This window comes from Polistes dominula, unplaced genomic scaffold (assembly GCF_049000335.1).
Source record: "Polistes dominula isolate Pdom_NZ unplaced genomic scaffold, Pdom_raw_medaka contig_482, whole genome shotgun sequence".
Classification (NCBI taxonomy): domain Eukaryota; kingdom Metazoa; phylum Arthropoda; class Insecta; order Hymenoptera; family Vespidae; genus Polistes; species Polistes dominula.
The window spans coordinates 493,522-517,799 of record NW_028301016.1 but is presented as its reverse complement, the minus strand read 5'-3'; the positions used below and the strand labels follow the sequence as shown (position 1 = coordinate 517,799).

Below are 24,278 nucleotides of genomic sequence, written 5' to 3'. Positions count from 1 at the left end.
CAAATCCAAGTAGCTGAAATGTTTCCCCAGAAACGTCATGTAATTGTCCGTTAAGCGAGCGTCCATTTGCTCAACCATTCATCTGCTAGTTTTCTCCAATTTATAATTACTCAAAAATTGATTATAATTTAACATTAGATAATATTATATAAATCAAATGATATGCGAGATAGAACGTTATTAAATTATTTCTTAGGAAAGGAAAGGGATGTCTAATAAATTTCATTGGAATAACTTATAACCTGACATTAATGAGTGCAATGAACTAATGAGCGAAGAACTTTGGTGACTTCCGATTAAATTTCTTTCTTTTCTTTTCTTTTCTAATTTTTTTTCTTTTTCTACAAAAAAGAAAGAAAAAAACCCTAGATTAAAGGGTTTTTGTTTTTTTTTTCGTTTTTTCTTGTTATTTTTTTTTCCTTCGAATTAAAGCATTTGAAAATATCCCTCTGGTGATATTATCGACCACATCCCTACTGACCCACATATCTTAAATTCTAATCAGTCCTCATTCAGTACGAGTGACCTGGCAACCTAACAGTTTCTACACTCACCCTTTCACCCGTTCGAGATATCGAATCGGACGTTTCGAATCATCGTGCATAGCTTGCAATCTGTCATAAGTGCTTTTCCCTTCAGTCGATGTTATGCCTTATTCATGAAGGCATGAAATCCTTTTCCAGAGAGGAAACGAAACGGTGCTAGGCAAACATCATTCTTTTATCTCCGATCGGAAAATTAACTCTAATCCTGTTAGAAATTCTATCGGCAGAAAGTTGAGACGTTCTCAAAGAAATTTTCATCCTGTCTCTGATATTTCTCATAGATTTCTACCTCAAAGGTAACTCATACTTCTTTAATATCAAATATAGATATAAGTGTGTGACGTTGAAAAAGTATATGTCAAAATCCGGGATTTCGATGACACGGGATTTCCGACTCAAGCGTAACCAGATTTAGAGCAATCTGCACTTACGTACGCTCCAAGTCGAATCCGATAAGATGAACTTCTTCTATATATATACACATGTACAGGATGTCACAAAAATAAAAGAAACTGAATATTCCTATATTAGTATAATTACAACATTTTATTGTTTATTGATATGAGTTTTTCCAATTGGAGTATTTTTCCAAAAATATGTTTGCCTTTGCTCCAAATACCATCTCATAAAAAATGTATCATTTTTCATGTCGGTAAAGCGACTTTTAGGAGACTCTGTATATATGTGCATATGTTGTATGTGTGTGTTAGTATGTATATATAGAATAGGAGTCACAACGAAGCGTCGTATCAGAAGTTAATTCCCTTACTTTTAAAGATAAACAAGTAAAAAGGTCAAATAAAAGTCGTGAATTTATATCGTCCCACGATTGTCCGACTTTCAAACTATTTTTCCGATTAAATTTTTACTTTTCGTGCTATCGTATCCGTCTAGTTACGATTAAATCGTAAACTCTCTACACTTTTATTCGCGGCAAAAAATTTCGCGAAAAGCGAAGAACGGGCGAAATTAGTTTTAGGAAGAAAAAAAGTCAAAGAAAGTAAAAAACACGGTAGAAAATTTAGTAGATATATTATATACGTAACGCTATCACTTGTACTAACGTATATCAAGATTTTATTCATTTTTCAAAATATGATCCCATAACTACGTGTGTGTGTGTCTTTTTCTCTCGTAGAAAAATTATTTTTCTCGATATAAAAATATTGATTTATGGATAAAAACAATAATTCAAGACTAGAATCGAAGTTTCCGATTTTAGTTATCCTTCTTTTCTGCAATGCAGAATGGATGCATCTGCATTATCTGTATCTATAATAGATTTGACAAGATTTGAAAACTATAATTTTGTATTATTAATTATTTATTAAAAATTTATTTTTTATATTAATTGAAGTATGTATGTAATTACTTAATAATAAGAAAAATATGTAGATAAAAATATGAATTATTTTCCTTTGTGTTTATCTTTCTTTTTTTTCACATAATATTATATATATGATATAATTTTATAATTATGCATTTCAAAGTTTATGTTTAAACCAAATTTTTTTGATATTTATTCATAGCATGTACTAGTAAAATTTCACGGAATTATACAATAAACAATTTCAAAACAAATTCTCTATATTTCGTTATTTATGAAAAATGTAGGTAAAATTAATTCTCTATTCATAAATACCTAATACTATTAATAATAATAACAATAATATAAATGTTCGTATATAAGTAGATTAATGTATAGTAGAGAATAGAGAATAGATTTGAACAATAGATTATCTTATATTTCAATGGTTATGAATTCTATATAAATTCTTTAAAAGCAATTTATACTCGAGGACAAGAGAGAAGCTTTCCACTTCAGTGACGACGTTTCACGAAAATCCCATGGCATCTATCGAGTATAACGATATCGATGATATACACAACCAAAATTCTCCACGATTCTCGAACGTCCTTAGTAATTATGCAAGGGAATCATTCCCCTGGAGCGAATCACGCTATTTGAAGATAATCGTAGCGTATACATAGATAATATCTAACGTTTGGAATTTGGTTCAAAAGCGTCAAGCTGTTCCAATCGATCTCTAACATTTGGAAGTAAATGAGGAAAGATCATTATAATATTATGAACATATTTAAATATTATTTAATATTTGTTTCTTTTTTATTTTTATTATTACGTTGCCAAAATCAAAAATTTTTTAAAATTCTAAAAATCAAATGTATCACTTTAATCTCTATAAAGTGTTGAAATATTAATATATTTTTCAATATAATAAATTAACCTCTTCACGCCCTTAGCCACATATGTGGACGTTTAGTTTTTTCTAATTATAGTTAATATCAATAATAAATTGAACAAAAATTTAGTAACTCAATCAGAGAAGTAAACATGTTTTGATTTGGCTGCACTAATAATGGTTATTTCCGATGTATAGTTAGAGAAAAAGAAAAAAACATTAAGTCATCTTTTATCTTTAAATATATTTGAGATATATGATATTCGAAAAGATTCAAATATAACATATCATTCCACAAACATTACTGTCGAATTTTAACAAAATAATATTAACGTCAATCAAGACAACACTATTTTATTCCAACGATATATTATTCCTCGATGACTCGTTCAGTTCATTTTCTTTTTTTTCTCGTAAGGACTAATCGTGCCAAATCTTAATTACACTCTTTATTTCTTCTTTTTCTGTTTTTCTTCATCCTTCTTTATAACCCTTAGCCAAGCATACGTAAAAATCAGATTTGATACAAACTTTCGTGTTCATTTATTCGCGTTAAGTCAAACGTCCGAAACGTTTCGATCAGATTTTAACGAATAGTAGAATCAATCGGAAAGCATCTATCATTTTGGACAAGGCGAAAAGTTACACGCACTTTCTGTTCTCGTTTATATCATCGATGGGAACTTGTTCGCTTGGTTGCTGGTATGCCATTGAGAGAATTCGAGTTGTTTCGAGAAGTACCTTCGAGCTTTTACGTCCCTCGCCAAATATTTCTATCACTCTCGTTCGTTCCCTCATTCTCATTCTATCTCTTTCTCTTTCTCCCTCTCTCTCTCTCTCTCTCTCTCTCTCGTGCATGGCTATTTTTTTCTTCTCTTTTTTTCTTTCGATAACGATATATCATACGTATACATGCGGATACGATGTTACAGATCGATGGATCCTGTAAATCTGCTTATCCAAGTTCGTTTCAATCACTGCACGAGTATCCGCACCACTCGAGTACCTCTTTTCGATTCGAGTAACATTCGAATAGCGCGGCAATTTTCACTATTTTTATTTTTCCTAACTCTTTTCTTCTTTTTTTTTCCTTTTTTTTCATTTCCTTCTTTTATATCCCCATTTTTTCGTTTTTTTTGTTTCCCTTTCAAACCCTCAATTATTCTACAGATTTCGATCGAGTTATTGAGAAGAGAGAAACGAGAAAAAGTGTGGGAGGATTGGGATGAGGACGGAGGGGGCGAAAGAGGAGAAGGTGGAAGGGGGGAAAGAGAGAATCTTTTTAACGTGAAAATTTTCTTCACAATTATCGGGGTTTCGTAAAACTTATCCGGTTTCTTCTGAACTCGAGTTCGACGTAACCACCCTTCCGCCCTTTTCAACCCCCAAACTCAGACTTCGGGGCCAGGAACTTCCTTCAAAGTTATCGACGATGAGGAAAAAGAGAAAGAAAGGAAAACCGTACACGGTCTTAAATATCTTACAATACGCGCGACCAAACTTTAAATAATTACTTTCTCGAGCACTTTCTAAAGAATAACGTTTCGTACGTTGGACTGTGAGGTCATGTAGGGAAGAACAAAACGATAAAAGAAAATGAAGAAAAAGAAAAATTAAAGAGAGAGAAACAAGATAAGTTTGAGAGAGGAAGAGAAGGAGAGAAACGAAGGTTTCTATGGCAAAGATTTCGGTAGAGTAGTTTCCCGCTGAAATCCCTAACTTTCCTAGAGACTTGCTAGCTTTTAACAAGGTACACTTGGCTTTTTTTAATTTTGTTTTTCTCATTCTGTAACTAGTTAAAACGAAATACTAGCCTTTTCTCTCTATACTTATCTCTATCTATCTTTTTACCCCCACTCTCTCCCACCTCCTCCTACACTTACGGTTCTACTTTTTTAAAATCTTTTTACAAAAGTAAAGGAATTTCATTCGATGTAATTTTTTGTAAAAAGAAAGTCTCATACCCATTACAAGATACAATCAATCGTTTAAAAATTAGTCCGATTATTATCGTTATTAAACAATTATATTATATTTGTTCGTTCAAGTAGATTGAGCTCGTCAACAACGTCTACTATATGATATAACGTTCTCGTACGCTTTTGAGCCTGAACGTGAAAAGGCTCGGGCAAACAAGCGAGAGACCGACTTTCTTTTTCGTGCAGCACGTTTTAACGCGTACACTTTAAGCAAAAGCTGAAAAGCTCGCTCCGTGTAAACTGGCATTTTTTTTTTTTAAGAAAGTTAACGCTAGCCCCGATGGTGGTAGCCTCGCGATGATGGCCATTACATTCTCTCTCTCTCTCTCTTTCTCTCTTTTAACGTTAAATACATTTCGTCTTGATGCTCGCGGCACTATCATTAAAGACTACTATAGATCTTGTCTGTGTTCATTAAAAATGGCTAACGTTTACATAACCATTCATGGAAGCATTACATTGAAATTCTAATATGAAATATTGGCTTATCTCTGAAAAGATGATCCGATGAATTTATTTATAATAATACTAGGTACCTTGGCTCCACGCGTTACTGTGGCTTTGTTATAATACGTTGATTTAATATAATATTAAACTATTCAATGCAGTCAAATTAATATTCACTTATAACTTCGGAGAGTTGAAATTATGCACAAAATAACATAAAATTTTTAATTTTATATTTTATTCATCTCATACTTGAGCGTAGTTTATTTGAATATAGTATATTACATGAATTATTTACAAAGTTGTTTATTAATAATATATGAAGATATAATAATACAAGAAAAATAGGAAAAGCAAGGTTATGCCGTATGTAAATTTGAGAAAAAACGTGTAACGTGAAATAAATTGAAGTAATTGAATTGAAATACGGCACCATCTATTGAATACTTACAAAACGTAGAGACCTAGATAACCTCTAAATAATAAATTCTGAAATTTTTATATATGTAGATACATTGATGAAGTATTAAAATGTTCTTTGAATTTTCTTCAAAAAAATTGACACATACTTGATAAATTGTATACTATGATAACCCCACAGTCAATTAAAACTTTTTAAAAATTTAAAATTTTTACAAATATCATCCTTCTAATAAAATATCTCAAAATTTGTATACGCAAAAACATCGTTATGATAATTAAGCTTTTAAATGTATATAAAGTTTATTGTAAAAGAATATATTAAAAGAAGTACAATTTCACATAACTGATAAAAAAAATTGATTTTGTAAGATATACCTAATCGTCTGAAAAGTGTGTAAAGAAGAATGAAATCTATTACTGTTGCGTTTATATTGTCATCCTAAGATACGGATTTAAAAATAAGTTTGTTTCTGTCAACATGACAGTGTTAGGATAGTTACCTTTAAGGTTCCGGTTTGTTTACATAGGACGTATATCGCAGTAGAGATCTGGACAACAAAAGATCGTTTAGACCCTCTTAAGCTGCATTCTAGGAACAGGTCATAAAATCTTGGGAAGAGTATTCTACTTGGTGACAGAATAGTTCGAATCAATAGTGTTATAATCTTTTCTCGTTTAAACTAATTTTTTTATACTAATGCAGAGAAGGAGTATGCTCGTGACCAATGGGCCGCTTTTCCACTTTCCATTGTGACTTTTTGTGAAAAGAAACCTCGTTTCCCTTTTCATGGGAACGAAAAGCGTGTCCGCCGGGTATAAAAGAACTTTTTAGTTCTATGACGGGATCGAAGTGTGAAAAAATGAATAACTGAACGAAATATACCTCACGAATAAATTTAAGTAAATATATATGAACGAAGTAATTTGAGGAATTAATCTTTTAGCGTGTTAATAAATATAAAATATTTTATTTTTACTATTATTGTTATTTTAATTACTCAACGAGTTTACTTGGCCAAAATAATCACAAATACTACTTAAGTACTATCTATATAAAAATATTTATTGTATTCGTATTATTTCTTCCATAAGTGAAGTGAGTTTCTGATCTCATTTAAGTAGAATTATATTTCTCTAACAATACAATGTTTTATTGCAATAAAATTAATATTAATTTCCAATTTTAATAATTCTAATATTGGTTTACAAATTTTATATTACAAACAAATATCAATTGTTCAAATTTGACAATTCAGAAATATTTAAACGCATTGAATTCTGAATACGAAAAAATCGTATTATTCTCGAACGCAATTCCTTTCTGAGTTATGCATTAAAAAAATATTCAATTTTTGTATTATTCTATATATCATCTTATATTTATTTTACAGACTCCAAAAATATTAATTTAACAAAAGCTAGAAAAATTTTGACGCAACAGGTGAAAATCGAAAAGTTATTGTCAGCTATAGTAAAGGGATTTTTGAAGTTAAAAATGATGACACTTATCGCGACGTAGAGCTAACATATTATGTTAGCTGTTGTAAGGCAAAAGGTCAGAACAAATTCTGAAAATGATGTACACTAAACCATGTCAAACTAGCTTGAAAGTATCAGGATACATCTTAACATAAATCATTTTAAAATATTGTTTCTTTTACATTAATCAGCAACTAATGTTCAATATCATTAACAGATTATAATTAAATTATAAAATACTAATAAATGTTCATCTCACGTAACTTCTTCATTTAGAAAAACAACAAGGAATAACAAAAAAACTTTCATTAGATACGAAACTTCCATTCGATTTCAATCTTATAATTTATGTTACAATAGTAGTAATTTATTAAAGAATAATAATTTATTATTTAATCATTTTTATTTTTATCAGCATGTCTTTAAAAAAAGATTTATTAACAAACTTGATTTGCAAAAGGGTGTATTTCATTACATTCGCTATAAGATAAATTTGACTGGCAAAATGGGATTAATTTGAAGTATATAAAAAATTAATAAAATCCGTATTAGTGTGTTACATCGGTAGAATAAAAAATAAAAGCTGAAAGAAATAGAGGAAAAATAAAACTTACCTGAGAGTAAGAATCATCCTGATAAGGTGTCGTACGATGATACTCATCGTAGCACCTGCCATCGTATCCACTTGGCGGTCTAGGATAGGGATCCTGGACAGCCGCAGCAGCGGCACAACAATCGGGTATAGGACCTTGATAGCCCTCAAAGGGATATTTGTCGGTTTGGGTAGCTGTACGAGGCACCTGATGTACTCGTTCTTGAGGGCCACTGCCGTAACCAACACCTCCACTGTGATGCATCGTTCTAGTCGTTTTTTCTAACTCTGCGATTTATTTCTTATCTATTTTTATCTCAAACTCTTTCTTCCTTTTTTTTTCTTTCCAGTCACAGGTCTACCAGTCCGATCACAGAAAAATTCCCGCACGAATGACGCGATACTTCATCGGCTTTACGTCAACGAACTTTGTCTCTATTACCAGCTGTCGCTGGTGACAATGCCTCTGCAGTCTTTGCTGCCATTGCTGTTGCTCTTTATACAGTTCCATCTTCTTATTTTATCCAATTCTTCTATCTCTCTTACTTTTCTTCTTCTTTTGAGAGTCTTAAGTAGAAGAAAGGAACCTCTATGAGTTCCTCTCGGCCATTATTATAGAACAGTTCAGGTTTCTATTCATTAACGATGCATCAGATCGATGAACTGGCCAATGTGCCTCTCTTTTTCTCTCTTTCTGCATCCTGCAAACATCAAAAGAAAACGTACATTTAAGTAACAATACTTTCAACAATTATTACGCAAAATTCAAATATGTTGGATAAAAAACATAACTAAAGAAACAAAATTCACCTATTTTTATTTACACGATTTCACTTTTACACAGTTTTTAAATTTGCCCCCGTCCCAGATCGAGGAGTCTGAACCAGTTGCGTTGACAGAAAAAATCATCCATGAAGGACTTGAATTAGGACGAAAATTGAATAATCATTTTTTACAAAATGACCCGAATGTTGAACGAACTCTAATATTTCAGCGAGATATTAATAAATGCTTAATTCAATACGAGGAGGTTTATAAAAATTTTATCAAAAATCAAACACAATTGGTAATTATGTATTTCATTACCAAGTCTTGTCGATCTAAAATTGTTTCTAATTCATCTAACTTTGAATTTGAATCGCATCAAGTACTTTTGAGTGATAAAAGTAACATCATACTAACTAGGAATAAAAAATAAATAGTCTACGAAAGTGATGTATATAACAGTAATTAAATTTTTGATTAAATTTTGTAATTTATACTTCTTGTTTCTATATGTAAAATGAGTTACATGCATACACCTTTATATTTTTATCATTTTATGAATAGACTCTTATTTTTATGTTTTTTAAGACATATTTAGTTTTATTTTTCATTGAAATAAATGACTGAATTATGAACATTTTAGTTTATTTTCGATTTACATGAAAGCGTGTAAAAATCCACGACTTAGATTTACACGGTTTTCTAAAAAACCTATCTTTAGAGTAAATCAGGGGATAGGTGTACTTTGATTAGAGATTTAACTTAATAATTTGTAGTTATTTTATTAGAAATTAGGTTGACATTTTTAATCGACAATAAAATGGGTCAACTCTCACTTCTTTCTATTTCACTTGTAATTATGGATATTATGTATTTAATAATCCTTAATGACGTATGTATTATTGACAATGATTAAATATTCGGGAAATCAAATAAGAGGATAAAGTTAAAATACTGTTCCGTTTAAGCTTGAAAAGTTTTTTTTATTTTAGTTTTTTTTTAATCCTAAACGAAAGGCTGCAGAAAGAGTAATAGCTTTTCAAAATAACGCAAAAACTTTTAACCAACCTAGAAACTTTAGGTCCACTCTCGTAAGCTCTAGAATAAATAATTTCTGTTAAACTCGTGATGAAAAAAAGAGCAAAAAGAAAAGGAAAAAAAAAAGAATTTAAATACTAGAAAGTAAACACATGAGCTTGTACGTTAACATAAATCGAATCAATTAATTTAATCCGTAATTTGAATCAACAAAGTTAAAAGGCGTTGCCTATAATGATGACGAGAACTAGAGACAAGAACAACCTAGATTACTAATTAGATGTTCGCATGGTTTCCCTAACATACAATGCCATCATCTAGAAGTTATGCGTCGCGCAAAAGTTCTTCCTCTTCTCCTTCACATCTTCATCGTCATCATTATCATCTTTCTCTTCAACCTTGTCGTATCTCCTCGATATCGATACGACCCGTTTAATTCTACACACATACATACATACACACAGCATATAGAAAACACACAGCACATGTTTGAACATATATTGAATTTCTCTGACATTGCTTTTCAAAAGCAAGGTCACACATTACTCGTATTGTTGGTGATTTATCGACGAAAAAAAATGTATGAAAGTTTTCTATCGATTTTTTGTATTACCCTTCTCTCTCTCTCTCTCTCTTTCTCTCGTTACTCAGATAAACTTTTGTATTTAGTTAGTTAGTTACTTAGTTGTGTGATCGCGATGGCGACGACATCGCTACCGCTTTTCTAGCCGCGGCGCGGCTGTGCTTTCACAAAGCTTTCACGGATAACGTGTAACCTTAATTAGAACGACGATCGAACGAATTGGAAATTACTGTGTTGACGTCAAAGAGATAGGAGGCATAGGAAACACGATGGAAAGAGAGAGAGAGTGAGAAAGTGAATGAGTGAGTGAGTGAGTGAGTGATACCTCAGAAAGTTCGATGTGACAGTAAAACTTGTCGTCCTTGTCTTTTGTGAATCCTACGATGATGATTTTAAACTTTACTAGGGAATATACGTACCAGGTGTTCCGTTTTAATATAACTACTTTATCTAAATATAGTGGATAAGTAAACTAATATTAGAAAATTTATAAATATTACGATACCAATTATGCACTTGTTAAAGATATTTCATTATGTTCTTAAGTTTATGCATTATTAGGAATTTCAATGTGTATTTAATGTATACTTTAACTTTAATGAACTGTTAAGATAACTTTTATGATATCATTAATATCTAATTGTTTCGTGTTATTACTACTACACTATAGAATCATAAACTTTTGTATAGATTGGATAGAATCAAAGAAAAAAGTTTAAAGAAATATCTATGAGACCTTTATTTTCAAAGTTTGAAATAAACTTTAATTCATAAAAAAGAAATACAAAAATAATTTTTATTTGTATCGATATAAGACACTTGTTCTGTACATAGAAATACAGAATAAAAGAGATATATCGAATATATCGAATAAATATCGATTAACTTCATTCTGTTAATTTCATGTCGCTGTGCGCGCGCAACATGAAAATTCAGTCTCATTATTTTTTCCTTAACACACTAAAAGAAGTATAATTTCAAGAATATGATCTTTTGGTTATAGTTTTTGTTAACATTTTCCAATAAAATATTTTCTATTTTTGTAAAAATTATTTTTTAATTGTTATTTCTATTGTAAGGTTTAGTATTAATTATTTGTTTAATATTTGTAATAATGTTTATTTAAGGTTATGTTAGGTCTACCGGAAAGTTCTGTCCATTTTGACAAACACCGGCTAAATTTTTCGTCTCTAGGGATAAAACATTTTTTAAAAATGCAATATACAAATTGTCATCACACTATGATAAAAAATTTTAAATAATGGTAATTCATAAATATAAGTCAATTAAAGAGATATGATAGTTTACTACTTTTGTTTTATTCTAAAAATGGACAGAACTTTCCGGTAGACCTAATAATTTGATAGGATAAAATTGTAAGTGTCTATAATTGTTCAAATTACTAATTGATAATCGTCGTGTTTTATGTTACTTTCAACGTTTTATTTCTTAAACAAAATTATCTCTCTAACCACGTCGTACTTTTTAACTCAACTCTTTGTTATTCGTCGTACTTTTTCACGGAAAACCTACACTCTTTTGAATTTCTCAAAACAGTACAATACAAAAAATACACCCCTGTTTTTTCCTTTCGTTACTTATATATACCTGTTATTCCCCTCTTACATCTTTCGTCATTTCTTTGTAGCATTTCTATTTTTGATTTTTCCCTTTCTTTCGAAGCCCCACTCCGCACCCTCGCAGGTAGCAACGGATCCTACGATCGACTTGTCCCGTTCGTCATAAACAAGCACACATACATACACATATATTCTCATACACTAATACTAAATATATACTTTTTTTAAATACAACTTTTCTTTTGTTCTTTTACCCTTATCAGTCGTCACCTATTTAAGTACGATTCTGATTTGATTGTAGCTATTTTGGTTTGTATGCAATTATACGTATAGTAAGGAGCATAACTGAACCAATAACCAGTAGTTTTGTATAAATCTTTATTTATTACTAAGAATTTAAATGAATATTAAAAAATGAACATTATAGTAAGTTTTATTAAAGTTAGAAGTAACATCAGAAATTGTTTGAACAAATAATATCTCCTCGTTTAGCATTGACATGTATGTCGATTGTCATTTCATGTAACAAGACGAGTAAAACGCCAAAATATCGTTGTAATTGGTCGCATATCTGACGCCCGATAACGGTAAATATTTAAAAAAGCTTGCAATAATAATTAATATATGTTTTATTCAATAATAATTGTTGAAGCACAGATGTTTCATTCAAACCTTGACTATTTTTAGGATTCTCTTTGTTTGATAATCTATCTTCATCTGCTTTGTAAATAATAAATATTTGGTTTCCAGAAGATGATGATCCTTCACTTAAGATGAGTTCGTAAACTAAGAAAAGTGCATATTTTCTATTTTTGGGATTACAACTGTGCATATAATATTGGGAAATCTGCCGAGCTGCCTGTAGTCGAAGATAATATCTGAACGATAGCCAACAAAGCTTTACTAAGTTATCTTTGTAATATCCTATGGTCATCAAAAGAGTACCAAGCAAAGTATACCACGTTCATTTATTTTTTAGTATATATACAAAAAATCTAAGTACACCTACGATCAATAGAAAAAAGTTTTGTTTCCCTGACTATAGTTTTAAGAAAGGATGGTTTCTAAACCAAAGATGATTTAAGAAAAAAGTTTCTTTCCCTTTCTACAAGACAAAAAGCACTGCTAGAATTTTCTATTATCCTCACAGTAATTTGAGTTTCAAATATCTTAATTATTATATGATACAAAAAATATTATAATAAATAACGAAATATTTATATATCATAAATATCTTTTTTGTTTTATTATATAAAAATATTAATAATGAAACTATATGTAATTTTATTATTTAGAATACACAGAATGTTCCAATTTTTTCCATGAAATTTTATCAATAAAATCTACAAATGATAATAAGAAAAAAAATATTATATAAATGCGTGCACTTAAATGCTTCATTAAAAAGTTATAACAACAATATAAATTGATAATATATTCCACTTAATATCTATCAATCAATATTAAACATCTTGTAAATAAATTAAAAATAAAAACAAGAAAAACAAATTAAAGTAAAAATCTATTCGTGCGTGTATCTTAATCTGTGTAAAATTTTCTAGATGTTCGCACGCTTCGAAGATCAGAGACGAAACATTTAATCGTCCCGCTTTCCTGCACGCTAATTGCATGCGAGGACAAAGGAACTTTTATATCGTCGTATTCCTCGTTAAAAATTTGTTTGGATCTCTCGTCATTTCTATTTCTCCGCCTCCTCCTCTTTCTCCTCCTCATCATCATCTTTCTCAGACCTCTATTCCTCTCACCCTTTCTGCATCGCTATTATCGTTTCGAGCACACTCCAAAGCCCGGCCCAATTGTTTTCCCGTTGTTCGGTATTTTTATCGTTAGAGACACGTCCGATTCGTTATCGCGTCCATTCTGACGTTTTTCGTTTCACAAACGTAAGCTCGCTTCCGGAACGAACGTTCTCGATTTTCTTGCAATTCTGAAAGCTCTGCTTTTCCATACTGTAACGTTTTCTATCATTTATTCAATAGAACAAAAACCAAAGAGATACAAATTTAAATCCCTCGTAAATATGAATGTATAATAAAAATATTACAGTATCTTTTACAAATGCATTAGAAAAAAAGGAAAAAAAATAAAAAAAATAAAAAAAAAACCACTTCCTCTCAAATTACGAGCAAATGCGATTCCATTTATAAATTTGAAATTGTCCTTAAGCTGGTTTAACAACTAGTCGACGAAACTATACGCAATATAGAAAATGGCCGAGTAAAAAGAAGGGGGAGGTGCTCTTCTATTTAAAGAAAAGAAATAAAAATTAACAAAGAAAGGGTAAGCCTTTTTAAAGAAAGAATTTCGAGAGGGAAGCTTCGACTCACAGGACAAAAACTAAAACTCGGCTAATTCGTATCGTGGTTTCTGTCTCTCTCATTCACTTTATCCCTTTCTTGCTCTTTCTTGCTCGAGGCTACTCGATTAACGAAGCGAATATCGTTTTCCTTTCGTTATAGTTCGCTCTCTCTCTCTCTCTCTCTCTCTCTCTCTCTTTTCTCTCTCTTTCTCTCTCTTTCAGTAGCAAGAACAAATTGTCTCGAAGCTGTGCACGTTACTACTTTGTCGATTCTATTCGCTTGGTGGCCAATCAAACCCCACTTCCACCCTCATCCCTACCTCAACCCTTACCACTACCACCCTATTCTCGATCTTATCCTGCTAATCGAAGTGTCACCTCCTTAATTTCTTCGCTATTATATTCTTCCAATCCCGACGATAGAAATCCTGATATAGGTTTATACTTACTTTTTTACTCAAGATAAATCGAGTTATCAAAGTGGAAATTATTTCTTTTTTCTTATATTTTTGTTAACTTTCTTCGTGATTCTTCTTCTTCTTCTTCTTCTTCTTCTTCTCAAGATTTAATATCTTTCGATCAAATTTCTCAAAATTGGCAAATTACTTTTCATTTCTCTTTTTTTCTTTTTACGAAAAGACAAATAACCTTTCTTCTTTGGAATTAGGAAAAAATGTTTCGCATCAATCAAATCAGGGATACTCAACTCGCGTCCAAGCAACTCGAAACATAGTCATGAATTCATTTTTTTTTATATGCAAAATTTGACTGATGACCACAATTGATCCCCAATTCTGCCTTAAGGACGGCAAATCCAATCTAACAAAAATTCGTGTCAATACCCACGATCATGTCAATGTATAAATACATCTATTTGAACAAGGTATTTGTTTCCTACGAATTCTGATTAACCTTTATTTTGAATCATCCTTTTTCAAATGATCTTATTTAACCGTAAACCTTTTGGCATCGTTTTTAGCACCAATGTTACGACTCGCTAAAGAAAAACTTTGAAATACCCCTTCGAACTAAATGAAAGAATGATTATTTTCTTAATAAATATATTTTGATCGTATTGTCCAAGTTATAATACATGAAAAATTTCTTTTCTTCTTCCTTCTTCGAAAGGGTCAAGTCATTGGGGATAACCTTCTTCTTCTTCGAGTTCATTCTTCTTCTTTTTTTTTTTCACACTGTCAAAAGATTCAAATTTGTTCACACGACTCGATACGAGTCACGGCAAATGAACATACGTGAATCTGTTTGGAGTAAAGCTTTTCTCGTGTGTCTTTGATGATGCTTATTGAGTAGCCTGCAAATACTGCTACCTCGATGGTACTCGACTTAAAGCTACACGATTTTTAAAGGGAACCTTTAACGAGCTTCTCTCGTGCCACATCTCATTTTCAATCCTTTTTTTTCTTTATTCCCTTTTTTCCCCCCATTCCACTTCTCTCTATCCATTTTCCGTCGTTATTACGCGCTATGAAGCGTTGCGCTTTAGTTATTTATCGTAAAATCACGACGAACGAAAGGACACGAGTCAACTGAGATAATTAATATTCAAATATTTTCATTTAGTATTTATTAGAGAATTATTTAGTATTATTAATTGTTTATTAATATAAATTAATATTTAGTATGATAAATATTAATGCTTACTTAATGCTTTAATATTTATGGCATTTAATATGGTGTAGTATTAATGTTTAGTATTATTCATAGTTAAATACTATAAATTGATATCAAGTATAATATGAAATAATATGTTGTATTGCAAATAGTTCAATAGTAAAGCATATATTGTATGGAGTTAGATAAAGAAATTTTTCATATAAGAAACGTCTTTTTGATTCAAAATAAAAAAATCAGCTCTTATTTACCATTAAACAAAACAAAATTAATTTCCGAACAATCTAATAGAAATAATTTAATTATTAAAAATATATTATTTTTATTTAATATTTAATATATGTTTATTAAGTGCAATTAATAATTTGTTACGGTTAGATTGTATTTAGTATAAAAAATATTAATATATAACTATATAAGATTATTAGAATAACTAATAATTTATTCATAAGACAGTGTAAATATTTTATTATAGTAAATATTACTACTTATTATTAGTATTATAAATAATTTAGTATAGTAATATTTTGATTATAAAGTTTGCAGTAAGTAATATCTACAAAAAACAAAAAAATATGTTTTGTTTTCATCTATGGTACTCTTAAATTTCGTTGGTTTGAACGAGCTATGACACTAATTGAAAAAACTTTAGCAGACTTAACAATACTATGATTCTTGAAATTTCTTAATATATCGATCGAAATTCTTGTGAACCCATTAAAACGAAGCACTTTGTATGCATATGTATACTCTTTAATACTTCTATTATACGTATAAATGTATACATTCAATCGATTTAGCTCGTAATTTTATATAAAAAAGTATTAACCTATTAATATCGAAAACCCATTAGTTAAGAGATAATTCAATATTACAATATTTCTAAGAAACCATGTTACAAATTTATTAAAATATGATTTTAAAAATTTTAATAAATAAATAGTAATAATATAAAGAAAATGAATACTTTTTACTAATATTTTAATAAAAATACAATAAAAATCAATAAAATTGATTCAATACTTATAGATATAAAATATCGAAGTTCATAAACTGATGCATTAAAATACCTAATTCCATTACAAAAAACAAATATTATTTACCGTGAAATTTGTTAAAAAAAAAAAGGTGTAACTTTAAGAATAAACTATTAACATACTTCTATAATTGCCATTAATAAATACGATAACTTTTTACAACAGACTACATAAATAACCAAGATATTTCGATGATGAAGTGTTACGTTGAAAATGTTACACCTTATATATTAACTTACATACGTGTATACAATACAATTTATTCTTAGGATCCAGTATACTCTATTATTTATCCATTGGATCGTAGAAAAGGAAGGAATAGAAAATCTGATCTGGGTCACTGAAGGAATTGACATTATAATCTTAAATACACTAGTTATGCATGTAAGTATTTATGTAACTGTGGTTATCCGCCTACGCTTGGTGTCCATTCGGTTTACAAGCTACCTTCGTGAAATATTCTTACAGGAAGTAAAGTTAGAAAACTGTTAAGCAATTCTCTTCGTCTCTTTTCTAAAAATAAATGAGACAGAGAGAAAAAGAATAATAAAGAGAGAGAGAGAGAGAGAGAGAGAGAGAGAGAAAGAAAGCAAAAAATAGAAAGAGAGAGAAAAAAAGGGAGGAGTGAGGCAAACGATATCGGAAATTTATTAGAAGTTTTGCTTCGATGCACACGAAGATTTTCTCAAGCAATGAAAAGAAAAAAAGAGAGAGGGGGTGGGGTGGGGGTGGGGTGGGGGTGGGGTAGGAGGAAAGAGAGAGGAATCTCTTAAGAATTTATCGACTACTACTCAGGGCCCAAAAAATATCGAAATAATGGCCGTGTCGGTCTCTGATAAAAGCTTCCGGTGACCTTAATTTTCATTTGTCACGGCCGCGATTAAAATCCATCCGTAAGAAAATGGGATAGAAAAGGGGCCATTAAGACGGTACCCGGAGAATAATCCGAAGTCACGGAACAATCGTAATCGCTCGGTAGGAGTTTACTAGAATCGTAGTTGTTTTCTAAAGAACTTTACCGTTGAGAGTTTAGCGATAGAGTTTAGATGCTGAAAAAGAAAGAAAGAGAGAAAAAAAGAGAGAAAGAAAGAAAGACAGAGAGAGAGAGAGAGAGAGAGAGAAAGATAAAGAAACAAAAAAAGCAAACTTTGATTCTAAATCAAAATAGCCTATTATATTGAACAAATTAATGGAACTCTGTGGTTTCCATTAAGAAAATTTTTAAACAATTTTTTTACTGGATTTTTGTAATTCCAATTTAGTTTCATTTTTTGCACGGGCCTGTTCCTCTGTACGGCAGAGTTCAACGAGAATTACGTGTAAACGATAAAAATACGATGTGTGACGAACAATAGCTATTCTCTATGCGAGTAGATTTTAATGAAGTATTTCATGATTAAATTATAATTTTTCTCAAAGAAATGATACACACATATATTTTAACTTAGACAATTTACTTAATTAATAATAAAATTAGGTATAATATATTTTAAAAGATGTTATACGTGCGAAAACCTCTATAGTGACGCGTAATGCCTAAAAGGTTAAACGATTTTAAAAAGCGGTATTTTTGGTGCCCTGGAATGGACAACCCAGAATATGTTGGAATGAGTCTGAGAAAAAATGAACTATCATCTACTCATCCACACAGAACGGACAACTTATAAATAATAAACTTATACAGATTGTCTGTCATTGTGGTTATCTGTATGTCAGTTCAAGAAACAAAAAATTTACTTTAATTTTCCATCATCTTATTCAAATAACATTATATAAAAATAAACAACTACATAATGCGATATACCTACTCTAGTGAATTTTGAAATAATAAAATTTAAAGAAAAAGAAAAACAGTAATAAATAAACCAACGGAACAAAATTTTATAGCATCTAGTAATTTTCTCTTTCATTTTGTTCTTTTTTATTTTGTTTCCTCCCCTTTTCATCCTCCCATAGGTTACTAGAAAACTATAAGTATCTTTTCCGGGTCAGAAACGTGACTTATGTATTAACAAAACTCTAGCTAGCTGGGTGTGTTGGGTACGTTTAAAATGCAGAAATTGCGCTTCCACCGATTCATCCTAAAGATCGTTATTACTCCGTTAAGCTAGCAGATAGAACACTTACACTCACACAGGCACGCCCTAACTTATACACATTCACGTGAAACTTGAGGTCGGAAAGGGTGAACGTAACCTTCACTTGCCTGACCATTAAGCGTTTTGGTGGTAGGTGCGATAAGATTCGTGAGCACTCACGCACACACAAACACACACACACACAAGAGAGACTTCGTTCCATTGAGGTAAAACGATGAATTTTATAGTCAGATTTTTTTTTTTATTCTTCTTCATCTCTCAGTCTCTGTCTCTATCTCTCTCTCTCTCTCTTTTTTTTTCCAGACTCTCATCGAAATAATATAAAGGATACTTAACCGCACGTGTCCCTTTTTTCCTTCTCTCAAGTACTAAATTATTATCGGTCGATATCTTATTGAATGAACGATAATATCCGAGAACATTTTTTCTTCAATTTTGTCATTAAAATCGAGTAACACTTTACTTTGAAGATAAGATTATTGAAATAGAATAAATGAAGTTTGAGAGTGTCTGATTTTAATAGAGTATATTTAAATGTAATAATATATTATAATATTGTTTAGTACAATGTTCTTCAAACTTTTTCAGTTTACGAAACTCTTGTGAATGTAGAAATCTATATATATATATTTAGATTTCGTTTGTGCCTAATCGCAAATCTCCAAAAGTACTTTACCGATTGTTTTGAAATTTTAACACAACGTTGTATTCGCAAACAGCTGAGTTTTTATTACATTAATTTATTTATAAAATAATTAATTAATTTTTAATAAATAATTGTATGATACAAGTAAATCCAGCTATCTATTGGCCATAGATTTCGGTGAGTACGTGAAACATTTGAAACATAACCAAACCTTTATTTATACGAAAACGTCATAATTTGGCTCAGTCTGATTTTTTAATATTTATGTTCAATTTTTAATTCCATTTAATTGAATATTTGTAATATTTAATTTTTCTTTTCTATTTAATCAGACTGAACCACAGCAACGCATGGCGAGACAGAGCTAATATTTTATAGAATCTTTCCTGGTAAAAGAAAAACAATAAATAAATATTTAAATCAAAGAAATGAAATTAATATGAGATAATATATGTAAATAACAATTTATAAAATCTTAGAAAAGATTGCATGATACTCTATAGTTCCGTAGAACATATTTTGAAAATAATTGTTTTAATAAAATAATAATTAATATAATTCTTATTTAATAATATATGTTAAAGCACATGTGTTTTACCCCTTGTCCGTTTTTAGAATTCTCTTTCTTAGAGAACCTATCTTCATCTGTTTTGAAGGTACTAAATATTTGGTCTCCAGAAGATGATAATCTTTCACTTAAGATGGGGTCATAAACTAAGAAAAGTGCATATTTTCTGTTTTTGGGATTACAACTTTGTTGGTAATGTTCGAAAATCTGCCGAACTGATAATAACCGAAAATAATATCTAAAAGAAAATCGACAAAAGTTTATTAACTTTTTGACTTGGATACTATTACTATTTTAAAGCTTTCTACTAGTTTCTTGATAGGTTCATGTAATCGCACTTTTCAACCAAAACTTGTTTCTTAGACAGCTCAGATGGATGTAAGAGCAGTCGCCCGAAAAGCGAAAGGTCCCGGATTCGAATCCCGGTCTAATTAACAATGACTAGATTTAAACTGTGTTTGTATATGTTCCTTTACAAGATGAACTAGTAAACAAGTGGTTGTAATGCTAAAGATTTTGAAGAAATGATGAAAACAAGAAGGGAAGTGAAAAAAGGAAAAATTGTGAACAGAGGATGGTATGGATACTATATTAACTTTTTGACTGTCACGCCGAAATCATATGTTTTGCCCAGGACTGTTGGTCACAGGTTTATCTTCTCATATTCAAATACACTAACTTTCAATTTTCATTTAGTTGTTTACAATTGTAAAAGGTTCATACGCTCCGGTCACCAATGACTACAGTAACACCTTAGGAGAAACCGTGGCCAGTTATATATGACCAACATGGCAGTCAAAGTGTTCAGTTTCATTTTCAATATCTTTTTCTTACGGTTAGTATAATCACTCCAAACGAAGGGCACTACATTTATTTATTTTTAAGTATTTATGCAAAAAAAAAAACAATTACGCCTATGATCAATAGGGAATCGTTCCCTTCCAATCTGAATATATTTTTAAAGTGAAATTTTACTTTTCTCATTGTTTATTGATCCAGCATTCGCACTGCAGATTGTTTTTCATTCGTTCGTGTATCAAACTTCGAGCAAGAAAGATTTCTGATATATTAAAAAACGGAATACCGAAAAATTCGTTCGAAACCTCGAATAAGAGCTCTATAATTATTTCAAGCGAAAAGAAATCAAATTTTTGAACATACAATCAAAATATTATAATCTGATAAGGTTTAACAGTATTGTTGTTAAAAAAGTGTTTACAAGATCATTTAAATTTATCAATAATAACATTAAACAATTTGCGTAAATATTCTTCACAGAACCTGTTAAATCACAGGTTCTATGAAGAATATTTATTTCTAATACGATAATTTCTAATGATTTATTAATACAACAATATTGTTTTGGTGAACAAAGTTCAATATTTGATAAATTTAAAGGAAATATTTCAATTCGAATAAGAAAAAAATAATATTTTTATATAAATCTTTTATTCTTTCAGTTTATCCTTCTTATTTTTACTGACACTTTAAAAATATTGAGATTCTTACGAGAACTGAGATGCGACGAGAAGAGAGAAGACTTATTCTTCATCGTTCCGTTTAGTCAACATGACCGTCAGCGGTTTATACACAAAGGATATTGAGACGTCCTTAAAATATTACAATATCTATCAAAAGGAAAGAGAAAGCCAAAGACAGAAACATACAGAAGGAAGAAAAGAAGGAGAGATATATCAGGTAGACAGAACGTGTATGTGCGTGTATATGTGTATGTGTTTATTTTATAGGAAGAATCTAAGTTATCTATGTAATATATATACAATGAAATAAAGAAAAAGAGTATAGAAATATTAATTTGATGTAAGAAGAAAATCACTAAACATTTGCAATCTGGAAGGACTGAAGTACTTACAACTGCGTGCGTCAAATTTTAGTTCATCTATACTTTATTCAACGTAACATTGTTCTTAACGTAGAACTTATAACTTTCGGTAATAAATCGTTATTATCAAGAGATGTGAAATTCGTTATTGTGAAAATCCTGCGTTTGCATACTCGACGAGGTTGCAAAATGCATCAGTTCACTGGGTCGACGTCGGCTGTAAAATATGCTTTTTGCAAAAAATTTCTTTTATCTTTATCCACAAGAAAGTCTTACTTATTTAAAGTAAACTTTATAAAAAATATCATAAATTAATTAAAAATAACAGTTGTGATATTTGTTTAAGCTGTTAAATGATATATACCGCATATATCGCATATTGACAATAAATTATATCTACAGTCACAAAATATTTTTAGTAAATGTATAAAAACGTAATAAGTTTATTTTTTAAAAAAATTACAGATTATCTCAAAATCCTCAAACAACAAAAAGTATTTAACCGTTGCCTAAAATGTAAATAATATAATTTTTGCAAGATATAAAAAACATTTAAAAATTGCTTTCTATACAAATCGTCGAATTAAATAAGATGAGAGATTGTTGAATATCATATTATTTAACATATAGAAAAATATAATAGTAGATATAAAATAATGTATTAATTTTTTTATATAACAATATTAGGATTATATTATTTTTCCCTTTTCCAATTACAAAATTTATAAATAAATATTCACTTTTAAATATACAAATATTTTATTCCTTTTGCGTATTTTATTACCAAGAATTTTATTAATTATTCCAACTATAAAACATTTGTTTAATACCTATTCATATGTTATTATCATTATTGCGGTTTCTTCATTAGTAGGGGTAATTGGACCATGCTGCCCCAATAATTTCCACTTGTAGAAATTATTTCCAATATCTAAAGATAAGAAAAATAATATGATTACTTAATATAAAATAAATACACATAGTAAATAAATATACAAATGTAGAAATTAGAATTGAGCAGAATATTAGACAAGACGTAGGTTTGACATATAGGTTAACCACTTCCCATGCTATTTAACTCGATAAAACTCGGATCAAAATGGTAGAGTTTGCGTCAGGGTAGCATTAGGGTTACGTCAAGGTTTTCTGACTGAATCCAATTATTCATTCGCGAGTCTAGCTCGTGATATTCATGGTTTTGCTAAAATTTTCATCACTATTCAGACTCGTTAAAGTATCGAAAGGGATTAAGGAGTAAGAATTGAATATTATAAGAATAACGTGTAAATTTTGGATGTATATCATTAAAATGGAATTTATAGGAATTGTATTCATTATTTAATTAGGATATTTACTCATAGAAAAAACTAAATTTATCAAAACATATGACGTTATTAAAATTTTACAAACCTTGTAATACCTCCCCTCCGATTGCTAAAGCACTGTGTAGACAGAAAGCTTGAATTTCTGGGAAAACTTCTTGAAATTTGCTATATTCATATACATCGCTCGCATTACGTTGACTACCAAAAAAAATAAAACCTAGCGAATAGTTTTTTAAGTGTATTCCTTGTTTAAAGTTTATTAATTCCTGTTTGAACATTTCCTCAGTTTGATTTTTTATAGGCCAAATAAAACTCCAAGCTTCCAAAGTTTCGATATTGATAAAAAAGCATGTAAGAATAGTACGTAATCTACAGTATTGCCCTAATCTAATGTTATTATCACGAATACAGGCTGCGATTTCACTTACTATACCACCCCAAATGGTAATTCTGCTGTCTGGAAACCTACATAAAAAGATAAAATATGAATATTGACAAAAAGATATGAGAAGTAAAAAATTTAGTTGGTATATTAAAACATCTTGCGCTGGTACTCTGACACCAAAGTCTTACTGTGTAGAAGGCGATTTTTTACTTTTCGGACGCGAAATTCCGTCTGCATAAAATAGCTACAGTTTTCAAAAAAAAATTTTTTTTTAATAAAACTTTTAGTTTTTCTTTAAAGATCAATTATTTTATTCCTTTCAAAAAAAAATAATAATGTGTTATAAAAAAAAGGAAATAAAAAATTTTAGTGTTTCAAAATTTAATATAGTTTAAAGCGACTTTAGTCGCTTCCAGCGCAAGATGTTTTAAATATATAAAATTTTACCAGTTGGTTAACGATGTAATAAATTTGGTGAATATTGAAAAATCTTTTCTAGTACCTAATAAAATCATACAACTTGTCTTGGCATTATTATTAATAAGTGACTGTTTAATGTAATCCCTTATATCTATAGGAAGCTCACTTCCGTTATTAAAAAAAAGAACCAATTTCTGGACAATGCAATACTCCCGAGACAAGTGAATTCCACAAGAAAGTACAAGTATGAATTTTTATTTTAGGCGAAAAAGGCAGGAATACTCCGGAAATAAAATTACGATTTTCTGAATGCTGTTTTATTGATAGTGAGTAAGAATTCGTAGACATAGTACGGCAAGGACAATCTA

General features: G+C 30.0%; 2 protein-coding genes across 3 annotated transcripts in view; both read right to left on the bottom strand.

The window, feature by feature from the left end:
• The window catches only part of LOC107064422 (dipeptidase 1), a 363,750-nt gene that overhangs the window by 181,829 nt on the left and 157,643 nt on the right, over positions 1-24,278 (bottom strand). For both annotated transcript variants that reach the window (XM_089174116.1, XM_089174115.1), the window contains one exon: positions 7,692-8,370. In XM_089174116.1, the coding sequence (XP_089030242.1) occupies positions 7,692-7,934 (243 nt within the window). In that variant the 5' untranslated portion in view covers positions 7,935-8,370. The remainder of the gene's footprint in view (positions 1-7,691; positions 8,371-24,278) is intronic.
• Positions 22,490-24,245, bottom strand: LOC149031984 (uncharacterized). Its single transcript, XM_089174123.1, has 3 exons — positions 23,938-24,245; positions 23,191-23,570; positions 22,490-22,711 (listed from the first exon to the last, which is right to left on the bottom strand). The coding sequence occupies exons 1-3, from the start codon at positions 24,003-24,005 to the stop codon at positions 22,611-22,613; spliced, it is 549 nt and encodes a 182-aa protein (XP_089030249.1). The 5' UTR covers positions 24,006-24,245; the 3' UTR covers positions 22,490-22,610.

Bases quoted from the DNA above. Each gene is read 5' to 3' on its own strand.
- LOC149031984 (XM_089174123.1), bottom strand. From the start codon at position 24,005: ATGATTTTATTAGGTACTAGAAAAGATTTTTCAATATTCACCAAATTT. The intron at 23,571-23,937 runs GTAAAATTTTAT...CTTTTTATGTAG, and splicing joins ATTACATCGTTAACCAACTG to GTTTCCAGACAGCAGAATTA. The intron at 22,712-23,190 runs GTTTGTAAAATT...TCTTATCTTTAG, and splicing joins CGGAGGGGAGGTATTACAAG to ATATTGGAAATAATTTCTAC.